The 14429-nt window shown below is 44.3% G+C and overlaps 1 protein-coding gene across 1 annotated transcript in view; it reads right to left on the reverse strand.

Moving 5' to 3' along the window:
• Positions 1–655: 655 nt before the first annotated feature.
• Positions 656–14429, reverse strand: part of VEGFC (vascular endothelial growth factor C) — a 34812-nt gene continuing 21038 nt past the window's right edge. The window contains exons 4-6 of the mRNA XM_036250280.1: positions 4589–4695; positions 3957–4290; positions 656–956 (exon numbers count right to left, since the gene is read on the reverse strand). Coding sequence (XP_036106173.1) covers positions 842–956; positions 3957–4290; positions 4589–4695 — 556 coding nt within the window. The 3' untranslated portion in view covers positions 656–841. The remainder of the gene's footprint in view (positions 957–3956; positions 4291–4588; positions 4696–14429) is intronic.

A 14429-nucleotide genomic window follows, 5' to 3' on the forward strand; every position in this document is an offset into this window, starting at 1 on the left:
GGCTCATTCAAAACTTAGAATGGATTTTTTTTCTAAAATTAGCTAAAAAATTAATGTATTTTAAAAACATATCAAAACTAAAAGCGAGTGACCGGACCCTGCGGGATACCGCACCCAGGGCAGAGCCTGCGTGCTCCCACGCGCGGGAAACTCAGTGGCGTCAATGTGCTGAGCAGACCGTCTTAGAAGATGGCGTGTTCTGTATTGATTCATTTGGTTATAAATTCAAGAGCATCATGTGCTAAAATGTTTGCAATCATTAAATATATAGAGATAAATGAAGATGAAATGTAACAGCAACTGCTATCCCTGTGAAACTTTCTTTGGTAGGTTCACACATTTTCGTCGCAAAGGCGGTCTGACATCTGCTTAGAGAAACAGTAAAAGGGCAGGGAGGCGGGGAGTGTCCCATAATATCCAGTTCTACTTACAGTGTCAGAGGATAATGGACTGAACTTAGCAGTTTATAATACAATTTTCATTTTATTTTAAACGTATTTTGCATGATATAAAAATATTGATCACAGTGAGCTTTACCAATTGTTATTGCTATAAAAATGAATGCAGAAACAACATTTTTTAGTGGAAATAAATTATATAGTCATTATTATTATTTTTTTTTAAATCACAACAGAAAAACCTCAGCTGTTCGGTCCTTGGCAGACAATCAGTGTTTACAAGACATCTCTTACAGATGCGCTCCGGTCTGCTTCTGGGACATTATCCACGTGGTTCAGGAAACACCGACTTCTGCCTCTGTTACCGTGGTCCCACAAAGGTCCCCCTGTTCCACAGACAGTTTCAAAGGGGCAGCACAGTTTTCCAGTGGAGCAGTCCCGTCTCAGTTCGCGTGTGGTCTTTTCCAGTACTCGGGGACACAGCGACACACTTCTTCACTGAACGCGAGTCCTTTCTCACAGTGCTTCAGCCGATTCGTACACGGCCGTCTGTAACAACTGGGAAGACAGAGGGACACACTTTCCTTAGAGACCAAGGCGAGGAATCCATTAGGCTACAAACACACTTTCTTGTTTATCTAAAATTTAAACTAGAACAAAGTGACTCATGTTGTCATAAAATTGGCCTTGGGTTTACAGATGTGTCAGTTGTTCAAGTTAGTGCTTCCCATCACAAAGTTCAAGAGGAATGGAAAATACCCCAAAAGCATCTCGGCTGCTGTTCTCATTCGGGAGAATGAGACGCAGTCCCAGCTTATGCTCCTGTCTGCCGGGCATCACGGTGGCTCACTCTGCCTTGTCCGCGTGCAAAGGGAGGGACAGTGTCACCAGGGGGGCCCCTCTTCCTCCCCTGGACTTCCAGTTTCTGTAGTGGTGGAACAATGAATGATCAAGCAACTCATCACATCCAAAGCCCTGTTGCTCTGATGAATGGAGCTACCTTTGAAGATGCAGTTTTTGTTTTTCGGAGCATGAGTTTGCTTCACATGTGGGCATGAAATCGGTGTGCAGGGAAACATGTAAATGACCTAATGTGGAAATCCATGGTGTACTATGGAAAAATTGTGTGATTTTATAATTTCATTTCTTATGCTTTGGAAAAGCGAGCACATCTAGTAAAATGTTATTTTTTAACTTCTAAATACAAATGCAATAGTATGAGACCACTGTAAAAAGATACAGTTCTCAGTGAGCAATGGCTGTTGCTCAGTAAGGCGGTGGACCAAAGAACATACACTCTGCCCACCACAGTTTTGTAATAAATATTAAGAGAAAATGAATATAAATATTTACAGAATATAAATTATTATTTTTTGTTTCAATATGTACATGAAACCTGGAATTATACTTAGAAAAATGAACATAAGGAAAGTGTCGGTAAAGAGAAGATCTTTTTGAAACAATGTATACTCTGAGGAGAAACACAATGATAGAAATCTTTTCTACTAAGTTAATATAAGAATTCTGGAGAAAAATATGATTGCTGGTTAGACTACATAAGCATAAAATGTCAGGTTTTTCAATATATACTAATAAGTTTCACTCAGAAGATTCAATATACAAAATGGTCTACTAAGATTTGATATCCATGTTCTGTACTTTTTAAATATCCTGGTCATAGGTACATGCAAGTGAAATTGCAATACAGTTACCACTTAAAATATTCTAAAGACAAAAAGATTTCCTAGAAGGCCTTCCGAAACAACAATGAAAAAGTATGTCAACAAAGTATATGTAGTCAATGAAATCGTCTTATACAGCAGCAAAGCGCCCGCGCAGATGGGCCTTCAGAAATAAAATAAAAACGAGAGCACGAAACTTTCGAGAACCCGATTTGTGAAGGGACGGAGTGAGGATGAACATCGACGCAGATGCGAAACTGTAAATAAACGACACGTAAGTGTGGAGCCGTGCGAACAGCCATCCCGGGAAAGGGGTCGTCTCCGTGCCGAAGCCGTGGGTGGCAGGAGGGAAGTCAGTGAAGGAGAGGAAGGACAGACGTCTGGAAACGCAGACACCAGGACAGGACAGGTTATTTCCGCCAAGAAAAGGGGGGCTGAAAGGAAGGCCACAGAAAGGACAGCTCACACGAAGACCCAACTGTCCACGGCATTTGGCAATTACAGTACCGTAAACAGAATTTACCGCGGAGTGCTAGGGCATAAGCCCTCTCCCATGCCAGCTGGTTGAAAAGTCTGGGGCGAAAGGTGACGGTGTGTTTACCAGAGGGGCAGAGGGAGGGGGTCAAATGTATGATGACGGCAAGAAACGAGACAATGGGTGATGAGCACACAACCACAGAGCAATGCACAGATGATATATTATAATATTGTCCCTTGAAACGTACCTACCCTTATTGACCAATGTCACACCAGTACATCTAAGAAGACAAACTTTATTTGTTGTTGTTTTTTTTTATCCTCACCTGAGGACATTTTTTGATATTTTGTTCAGATAGAGTGGAAGGGAGAGAGAGAGACAGAGAGAGAAACGTCGATGGGGGCCGGGGACAAAATGCAACCGAGGTATGTGCCCTTAGCAGGAACCGAACCTGGGTCTCTCCAGACCGCAGGCCAACGCTTAACCGCTGAGCCAAACAGGCCAGGGCCAGACAAACTTTACTAAAGGAAAGAGGTGAACACAAATGCCGAAGACCTAGCCCCGGAGCATCTTTGGAAAGAAGGTCAGGTCCTGGTTGCTCAAGTGTGCACCGCACCCCAGGGGCACGCTGAGCAGACAGAAGGCATCGGAGCTTCTACAGACAGGGGAGAGGACAGGAGCGTTAAGGTGTAAAGGTCAGGAGGAGACGGGTGTGGCTGGCGGGGCCGTGCCGACGGCACGCGGGAGGAAGTGCCCATGGTCGAAGCTGGCTTCGGCTTCCAGCACCTTCTTCTCGGTGACACAGGAGGACGGGTCTGAGTCCAGAAGCCTCGTTTTTCTCTTGGTGAAGGAGGGAGCAGGCTCGAGGGATAAAGAATGAGGCGCGAGACACCTCTAACGGCATGTTGACATATTTCTCTAATTACGTTACGGGCTTGGCTTAAATATTTTTTAATGTCTAGAAACAGTTCCACAGCAAATGGCGCAGTGGGATCTTTGTAAAGTCTGGACAGACAGTCTGCACGGAGCTGTCCTAAATCACAGCGGATGGAATCACCTTTCACGGGCGGCAGGTGTGCACTGCCCACAGGTGACTGTCCTGTGCCCCTGTCCCCCGGCTCGTGTCCAGAGCCGCTACCTCGGCCTCTGGGACCAGGACTCAGGGTGTATTCTGAGCTCGGATCTGGTTCCCATTTCCAGGCTCCTTTCTCGCCTTTTGGGAGCAAACACAGTCTCCTGCAAGTCTGGCATTGGTTGAAATAAACAGCAGAAATATTCTTCCAGAATTGCCCCGTTTCACGCTAATAACCAGCAGCTGCTGTTTGGGTGGGAAACCCCCTTCAGTGAGAACACTCTTTCCCGGGAGAGCAATGAATGCGATCTATGACGATGGCTTACCTGCACGTTTGATGCTGGAACTTCTTTCCTTTTAAGAAGCATTTCTGGGGGTTTTCTGTACATTCACAGGCACATCTCGCCGGGTTGAGGGGCTGATGCCTCGGGCAGGTCCTTCTGCACACGCACTGGCACGTGTTGTCATCAAATTCCCGGTGGGGCCCACACGCGTTGGGGAAAAGTTTGTTTTTACAGACACACTGGCACGAGTCCCGGTCCAGCTCCTGGTGGGGTCCACAGCTGGAAGGCCGAAGGCCCCCTCTGCAGACACACTGACAGGTCTCTTCGTCCAGCTCCTTGTTGGGTCCACAGACGTCATGGAATCCGCCGGCCGCGTCTAGACGACACAGGCAGGACATCGTTACTCTACCTACCGGGGCTGGGTGCGGCGTGCAGTGACTAAGGCTCTGGACGGCACCTTCCCCCTGTTTCCAGTACAGAGCTGTGTGCAAACAGGGTACCCCCCCTCACAAAGGAGCTCAACGCTATGCCATCAGGGGCCACAAGTCCGAGTGTGGAGTGGCCCCGTTCAGGGTCTGCCCGTCTGAACACTATGCGTGGGACTCACATTCGAGTGTGTGCTGATCACAGTAGGGCCCAAGCTGTTCATCTTAAAGAAACACCCCTCTGCTTACCGTCTCCAGCACTGGAGGCAAACGTAAAATCCTGCTGAGCGAGACATCTGCAGGCTTGGCTGCTCCAAGTGTGATTGGCGGGGCAGCTCTTGTTGGTGGCCGGGCACCTTGGGAGACACAGATGAGTGACGAGTGAGTATAACTGGCACGTCGCAGGGGTGAGCTCTTAGCTATGCACCACAACATCAATGCATGCTTCTGAGAAAACTCTGACACGAGGTGAAAATTCCCTCTGAGCTACCTCCCCCCACACGTGCTGTTCAATTCTAATCCCAGAGGTGACCATGGTGAGTAGCATGGTCTTGCATTATTCTGGGCTTCTGCCCGAGTACGGCAAACACACTGACTTGTGCAATCACACAGTGCTCTTATTTGTGGGACAGGCCTTTTACTCTGAAATGGCACTTTCCACTACACAGTACAGTATGGCACCTGTGTAGGTCCTCCTTCAAGTTCTGCCCCGTCGTCTGTAGTGGTCACACACGAGTCCATACGATGGGTGTATTCTTACTTATTTTGTCAGTCTCCTGTCGGTAGCTATGGACGCTGCGTCCAACTTGGCTTTTTCAAACAATTACATGGGAAATATTCTTATACATGTAACTTTACCAACTGTTTTTCAGAAGCACAGGTGCCTATAATTGTCCAGGATCCGTTAATGCAAAATTCTTACTCTACACTCCACCGGAATGGTGTCAAAGACCATGGGAGTTGTTACTCTAGTCCTTCCTTCCCACCTTTTCTCCCTCCCTCCCTTCCATCTGCCTTGTTTGTTTTAGTAAAAATTAAACAGCATGCAGTACTTTTCCTTGGTCTTTGGTCTATGACTTCCATGGTTCTTGTTGCAAATAAAGGAAAGTAAGTCTGTATACATTTTATCTCTTTCTGATACACAGTCCATATGATCCCTGATATACTGCTGTAAACCTCGATTTTTTCACTTGACAATATTTCCCGGACAACATTAGACCTTCATAATAATTTTAGGTATTCCCAAGAGCAAGTCTCTACTCGTTAGGTATTTTTGTCATGATGTTGTAAGTTAAATTGTGAGCATACACTGACCCACATAAGATTGAGACAGTATTTATACATTTTCCAAAACAATATTGTTTTTTTTAATTTACCTCCTTATCCAAACCTTGAGCGCTCCTCCATCGAATAAGATAGAAGTTATATTTAGTGATATAACAGCAATGCAATTCATCCTGGCTGAATAGAACTCCCGTCGCTCTTCTGTAGACAGAAGGAGACGACTGGCCACGCGTGGCCATGATTTCAGAGCCACACCCACGCCGTCCTTCATCTGGCCACGGTGTGACTGAAGCTGCCATTCCCCACGCCCCACGCCATCCCTGCTGTTAGCTGTCGCCCAGCAGTGGGTCATCAGATCAATTATACGAGCTGGGAAATGCATTTTATAAACGCCAAAGGATGGTATATAATAAAATACAAATTATTAGAGTGCACGCAATATTGTTTTCTACTTTTTTCCAATTACATATATGCATATGAATATTTTAATATAAGGAATATACATATACAAATGTATATGTGTATATATGAATATACAATGATTCACACGCAACCTTCCTTCTCCCGTGTGTGTGTGTGTGTTTGTGTGTTAGTGGTTGCAATGTCAAATGCACTTATTTTTAGTCATAGTCCGAAAAGTGACAAAATACCTATCTAAGCTATTTGCATGCCAAAAAGAGGTGTCAAGAATGGTCTGAATCACTAGCCAAGTGAGACTGGTGAACAGCGAGATTTCCAGGTGCAGGGGTAAGTGTTAATGTGTCTGTGCTTGAGTGTTAAATGTATACACAACTGTTCATCCAAAGTAGGCATAAAAACAAAACAACTTCTCAGTGTGTAGTGAGGAAAAAATAGAGTTTTCTCTCTAATATTCGACACCTTCAAAGATGTAAATACAGAAGTATGGCATGTGTGCTGAACAAGTGTAGGAATAACTGTGGGAAGCTATTTCTGAAAATGTCACACAAAGCAAGGCAGCAGTTTTATAGAATTAAGTAATTATCTCATATAATCTGGCTGTAGTAAGTTTATAGCTTTTGCACATTCACGTTGAATAAAAATATAGCCTCCAGAATAACATTCAATTATGTTACAGCTAAAACACTGTGCCCACTTAAACTTTATCTTGCTAATTATGGTTTGCTCAAAGTAAACTAAATATTTTCATTTCTAACATTCTTAAAACTTAACTGAATTTCTAGAAAAATATGACTTCCGAAGCTGCCAAAAATAAGAAACTCTTCCCCACCGATGTTAACACATGTTTCAAAGTTGAAAATTGAAATCCTTTTACCATTTAACCAAAGAAACATGTATTTGGAAGAGATGCATTTTCATAATTACCTAGTGAGTGAAGCTCCCTGCTCTAAAAGTGAGTAGCAAGTTTTTAGCATTTAAAGCTTCTCAAGTGAAAAAAAAAAAAAAAGGGAGACACAGTTTCCAAAATATTGTCATTGTGGAACGAAAGGAAATGTCTTCATGGTGGAGAGAAGATTTAGCACAATCTTATCTCACTTTCTCAAAGTCCAGAGCTTTGTCATCTACTGTAGTGGCGAGTTCCGAATATGAACGTGTAAACATAGTAAAAATGTTTGTAAATTACTCATTTTGTAGAATGTATTTATAAAACATTGACTTGACACATTTGTCCACAAGGCCAAGCAGCCTGTGCCATTATGGGTAAGTAGATTCATGTTGAGAATCATATATAAGTAAATTGAATGCCCTGCTTTCTTTTCCCACCCATAAACCCACAAACACAACCACAGTCCTGTTTATATTTGTACGAAGGACAGAAATGCTTTTCTTAGAATCATTTCATTAATTATTTCAGGAATTCACTAGACTGATTTGCTAGTTATCGCTTTTTGTTACTTAAAATCGGAGGACAAAAATGCTAGGAAATACATATGTGTTAGAGTACAATGGGTTTAAGGATAACAGTCAATCTTATTTTGCCTTTTATCTCCTCTTTGGAATTTTAAAAGATTGACATGCTCCTAATACGTTTCGTTAGAATAAACTGTACACACTAGGTTATGATCACTAACTCTGGCACTTGGAACTCTGAGGTGGGCTTTGTGTGAATACTAATTGTTTTACTGTTCCATTTTCTGCACTTCTGGGCACTGGAGTTGTTATGTCCCTGGAATTCCCTGACGCCCCAAATCCATATTTAAGGAACAAAGACATGTTGACACCTTGTTTGACATCAATTAAAACTGAGCTAAAATGTTACCTTTCACCAAGAACCATAATCTTTGTCAGGTATTTCTAATTGGGAAGAAGTTAACTGCATCTTGATTTACAGTAAACTACTATTGATCTGCTGTACTAAAGATCTCATAGATCGTTCCAAACTAATGCTAACATTAATTGAATGCAAATTCAACTTGTAGCACTCCATGGCTTCTTTAAAAAGCAAATCCATTATTTGGAGACAAACTGTGCCATTGATCAATTACTCTCATTGATAGCTCTTTTAATAAGGTCTCTTTCAACAACCCAACAGATGAAGATTCTGCTGACCATGTAGCAACTACGGTCCATAAATAGCTACTCTACTCTAAGTCTTGTTAAATGTGCAATGGGATCCAGTAACATGCGTGTGAAAACATACAGCAAGCTGTCTCCACTCTCCAGGGCATCTTTGTAGCCTTCAACAGGGCATCCGGTGAGCGGCTCTGTATTTCATCAAGAAAATCAATGGCTCGCTTCTTTAACTGATCATCCTTGTTTTCAAATCCATCCACGTTGTACATAGCAATAGTTCATTCCTTTTGATGGCCAACAGTATCCTGTTCACAAGTATCCCGCAGTTTGCTTACCCAGCCAACTGCTGACGGACCTTTGAGCTGTTCCCAGTTGCTGGCGTCATGAAAGGCAGCTCGGAACATTCATGCACGTGCCTTTGTATGAACAGATACACCCTTTACTTCGGGTAAGCACCTAGGAGAGTAATTCCTGGGTAACTCTGTGTTTAACTGTTCAAGAAACTGGATTTGAAAATAAGGATGAGAGTTGAAGAAGCCAGTCCAAAAAAAAGAGAGAGAAGATACTGTATGATTCCATTTACAGAAAACTCTAGAAAATGCCAACTGATCCACTGTTGCAGAAAGCAGACTAGTGGTTGCTGGGGGCAGGGAGGGATGACGGAGGGCAGAAGGGGTGGGGGAGGGTTGCAATCAGGATAAGGAAACATTTGTGGATGATGGATGTGCCCACTCTCTTAATAGTGGTGATGGCTTCATGGATGTCTACATATGCCAACACACTTCAAATTGCATACTTCAAACATATGCAGTTTATGTGCCAGTTATACCTCAACAAATCTGCTTTTTAGCCTGAAAAAAGAAAAGAAAACCATTGAGGGGAACTCTGACCACATCAATGATTTCTGATAAATGTCAAAATAGGATTTTGAGTTCCTAAGCGCCAATGGTCCCTGTCGTCTGAACCGCCGCATTCAGCATCACTCAGGCCTGTAATTATCTTACGGGAGGATATTGCTCCAGACCCTTTTGTCTCAAGAGTGTTGTCAGAAGAACAACGGGAAGGGCAACGATATTCTTTCATTATTCGAGCCACAGAGCCGTGGGACTATGTCTCCACAGTGTTATTCCGAAAGTTTTCAAATTGTGCTCTTACTGCATTCATCATGTGTGGCCCTCGGAGACACTTGGCTATCCTCACAGGTGTTGATTTACTTCTATTTTTGCAAGAGTGGTTAATATGGAATGGAAAGCGGCTAAGCACACGTGACCTTTATATTCAATGCTACTAAGTAATACCTTCAATACTACACACAGATAGAAGCATTGCACTCATTGTAAGGTTCTAGATAAACTGTCTAAAATAGAAGGAACACTGAATAGGTAGATCTCAATTAAACATATATATAGTTATCTTCCCTTGTACTGATTTCTATTGATTTCACATTCACCTGTGCTTTCTGTCTGTTGACGTCACTGTTGGCTTACGAGCCATTAATCTCTGGACTGGAAGAACAGTAGGCGAGTTGGGGTTTGATAGGATATAAAAGTAACAGGTGGATATCAGGGCTGATAAGTTAAAATTCCATGGTTTTCCAAATTTTTCCAGACCCCATAGTTGAAAGGCTAATAAAATTGCTGCATTAATATGAACAAATAGGCTTACGCAGCGAATCTCTCACTTCTTGTGTGAATCTGAATGGCTGTTCTAAGGCATTAACTTGCTACACACAGCATCTCAGCCGCCCCCCGAAATCTGGCTAGACGAGTGGGGGTCACACTGTTCGGTCCTCAGTTGGCAGCTGAGTCCAGGGCTGCTCTCAGAGGAATAGCAGCCCAGGAGAGGAGATAAGTCTAGAAGTCTGTTTTCCATTTTTCATTTATTTATTCTGAGTTTGCCTGCTTGGATATATAAGGTTGAGAAAGTGTGATGGTTTGAAAAGAGGGCAATGTAGTGCTTAGTGGAGTTATCAGCTTTCCAGTTTTAATTTCCATATTTAACTCAAACTAACAAAACTGGAACAGAGAATTGATAAAGATAAGTAACCAAGAATTCAGTAAAAGGTCCTTCAACAATTGCCATTGGTCCCATTAGCTTGTCATGGCAACACGTCAGTAACAGACAGACAAAAACAAAGCCCAATGACCAAGAACATGTGTTCAGGGTACTGAAGGCTGATAGGACATCAAAATGACAAGTGATGCCTGGGGCTCGGGGGAAGGGAGGGAGTGTTAAATGCAAAGACAAAAATTTCAAGAGACCTTGGCTCGGCTGAGTATTGTGATGTCACTCCCATACCCCGGAACACCCTACGTGACCCCAGTACCTCTGCAGAAAAGGCTGCTTATGCTCCAAGCTTCAGAAGCATAGCCTTGGTCTTGCCTCTAATTTCATCTTCTGCGTTCACAGACTGCAGCCAGTTAGATTCTGGTCTGCTCACGGTCCCAGAATCAGCTCATTCTTTTAGGAAACATTTAAGGACGTTCTCAGTGATCACCAACGAACTAACCCACAAATTTACCACTGGCTACAAGACACTCATCTCTCAAATGTGACATCTCTCCTTTGATTTTGTTCTCTTCCTAATATGTAGTAGACGGCCCTCCCTGCAGTATATTGTCAGAGATTAAGCATGACTATCCCATTACTTATGTACACAATGGAATACTACACAGCTGCTTCGTGAACAAGTCGAGCCTACAGACATCAATACGATTAAGTCTATAAAACACATTGTGGAGAGAAAAAGGTAATGTCACCATTTTAACATAAAAAAATGTTAAGCACCCCAAGCTGTTCTGTCACAACCTCTTGTGGCGTGTGAACACATCCCTATGCCATAGAAACAGAAAAGCATGAATGAAAAGAATACAATTTCAGAATAGTGACAACCTCTGGGAGTTAGGGACAAAGAATGGTGACCTGGGCCTTTGGGTTATATCTTAAGTAAATATGAAAAAAAAATATTTGTTAAATTTTCATTGGGAGGGGATATATCACTTTTGTTTTTCTTGTCCTACAATAAATGTTTGAATTTTTAAATTTAAATACATTAAAAACATAGTAAGGACTGTGATCCCAAAGGAATGAACTGATTCCAAATTTAGTTTGAATCCTCAAGGGCTACCTTTTTGGTTGTGTGATGTTGGAGAGGGTTGCTTAACCCCAATGATTCAGTTTTGCCTTTGTATTTGGGAATCAATCTCTCTCTCATTTTCTCTCCTTCCCTCTCAAACACCCTCACCATACCACGTGCGTGGTCACTATTAATAAATGACAACGTTATCTTTGTTTCATGTCCTTCAGATAATGAGGTCAGTCTTCCTCACGCTTGGGCTTTTCCTAATAGTTGATCACCTTACCCCTTCCCCTTGCCTTGAACTCTTGTTGGCTTTTGTAATAGCCTTTGAATTTCACCACAGCTTTCTCTCAGCTTTTCCTCACTTTCTCAGTCTCCTGCTCAGGCAATGGTTGCTCTAACAGTTTACTGAACACTGATGTTCTCCACGGTTTCCTTTCCTCTGCTTATGTCCTGTCTTTCCTCGGTTGGGTTCACCCTTCCGATTGCTCTCACTACAGACTGATTATACGCTGGTAGCTACCAAATGAGCCACCCACCTCCCGGCCCCCGGCCCCCGGCCCCCAACCCACATCCAGCTGCCGGCTGGACGTCACTTTGACTTCTTACAGTTATTACACATTCTCAAACCACGTTCCCAGCTTTGCTGGTGTTTCCGATGCACCTCCCCCTCTGTCCCCGCCATGGAGTTCCCAAGCCCACGCTCGCTTCCCTTCCCAGTGTGGTTCCACCGCCCCCTCTTCCCTCCCGGCCCCCCGCCTCCGTGCCCAGCCTCACTGTCTGTCGGGTTATCTCAGAAGCTTCCTCGCCAATGTGCTCCTGTTTGCCCTCTCATCCGCCTGCTACATTTCCAGGGGCTGTTCCTTCTGTGACACAGTGTAAATACCACACCCCTGCGTGAATCGTCCAGGGTCCCTGAAGACCTGCAGAAACAGCCCATCGCTGGCAAAACGTGTGCACACCTGGCACCTGTGCGGGTCCTCACCACCTCGCACGTGGCCGCGGTCACGCAAGCAGCACCCACCCCTGGCATTCACCCCAGGCCCCGAGTTACACGCCGGACTTGCTTTTGGGATTTCCTCCCGAGCAGCGAGCCCACCTACCTTTCTATTCCAACAGCCCCGCACACTACTACCCTGTGGGCACGCGGTGACCATTGGCTGAATGCCTGAATGAAACAGAGCCTAGCATTACGTAAGATCGCTTGGTGTTCATTGCTCCTGCGGTATGTGAGCTGCTTTAGCTCAGAAATGTATGTTATCTGGTTTTTAAACTATCCCACATTTCCTGGTAGACTGTTAACATGCATAGAAGACTCAAGATATGTCTCTCGTGGATGAACAGACCCTACTTCTACTCAGTAGAAAAATCCAGGCTTCCGTTCTTAATCGCAAAGGGCTTGCCCCACCAAGGAGGCAATGATGGGAGAGGAAGTCACGGGCAGCCGAGTCCCCTGTGAGAACCTCGGTGTGAATTTCGATGCTGACCACTTCTGCTGGAGGGAACGTCTCTCAGGCCGGGATCAGGACCTATTTGGTGCAGCTGATACTGAGGCTGGAAAGTGTTTGTGTAAACACTAGAAATGCCTATGATATTGGGGAAGAGCGTGGGATGAAGAGAAAGACTTGAATTTATACCTTTCTCTGGGGCTTTCTTTAGCTTTCTAGCTTTGTGCGTTCTCATGCACATTTCTAAGACTCGATTTTCTCATTTGTAAAATGTTGGTGAAAACAGCAGCCAACACTCACTGAATTGCTACCGTGCACCAGGCACCACACTAACGTGGACCACAGGTTACTCACTGTGAGCATCACTCCATCCCCAGGAGTCAGACGCCACCATCACCATCCGGTCACCACTGTGTGCCCAGACCATGCCACATGAACAGCAGTGTGCTCACTCTCTACCCTGTGCCCTGCCAGGTCTATCGTCAGTGAAGCCACCTGGCAGGACTCGTCTGAGCGCGAGACAGTGTTGGCAGAGGTCCGATGCACAGTCATATTTAAAACAAAATAGGAATAATACAAAGATAACACGTCCTTGTCCCACAGGGACCCTGAGTGCCCTCAGGTCGGGGGCAGCCAAGCTCACCTTTACCCTCTGGCACACCACCCGGAATCCGTCTCTGTCCATGTTAGACTCAACGATCATTGTACGATTCCTCGTATGAACAATTCCTCTAATTCCTGAATTGCACTTATTGCTGCATGTGTAAAACAAATGGTCTGCTCCACGCTGAACTCCACAACCATGTAAAGTCATGCCAGCTCTTGGCCGGCCTTCCTCCCGGCGGGGGGTGGGACCCGGGCAGAGCAGAACAGAACGAGGACCTTGCATCCAATGGAGGTTTCACCTCTGACCCCTGAGGGGTCAGAACCGCAAAGACCGCACTCAAAGTGCCACCCACCAGCGCTTTTAAGGAATCTACCCCTTTAAATCTAAACAGGTAAAAGGGATATTTTTCTCCTGACTTTTCAAAAACGGATTTTGTTGAGGAATCATTTGCAAACAATAAAATACTCGTGTTTTAAATTCATTCTCCTTTTATGAATTTATGTTCCCATGACACTATCACCACCGTCAAGTTAGACGCCACTGCCACCCCCCGAAAGGCTCCTTTGTCCCCACTCAGTTCCCTCCACTCACATCTTCAGGCAACAACTGAATTACTTTCCCTCAATCTGGATGGTCTTTGCCCTTTCCAGGGTCTCCTGTACATTGAATCATATCATTTAGTTTAGATCCTTTCCTTAGTGTAATGTTTTTGAAACCCAATCGTCTTGTGTAGCAACAGTCATTTTTTATATCGCTCAGTGATGTCCACTGTGAGAATATACCACAATGTGTTCATCCATTCACCGCCGATGGACATTCGGGTCGTGTTCCAGTTACTGTCTGGTAAAGCCTAGATCATCGACATTTGTGTACCAGTTACGTTGTGGGAATGTTTCATTTCCCTTGGGTAAATACCCACAGATCTCATTCTAAGTGTGTATTTAAGTTCATGAGCCTCTGCTAACATGTTTTGCAAAGTGGTTGTACCATTGTACCCCCCCGCTGTAGTATTGGGGTGCTTCCCTCCCACCAGGCCCTGTCTAACACTTGGATTCACCAGCCTTTTTCATTTTCGTCCTGTGGTGGCTGTCCCTCTTGACTCTTAACAAAGGTGGTGCTTTTCTAACACAGCTGGGTTTCCATCGTACGGACGTTATCATGATGGGAGGTGGTGGTTGT

Source organism: Molossus molossus, unplaced genomic scaffold (assembly GCF_014108415.1).
Source record: "Molossus molossus isolate mMolMol1 unplaced genomic scaffold, mMolMol1.p scaffold_m16_p_9, whole genome shotgun sequence".
NCBI classification, from domain to species: Eukaryota; Metazoa; Chordata; class Mammalia; order Chiroptera; family Molossidae; genus Molossus; species Molossus molossus.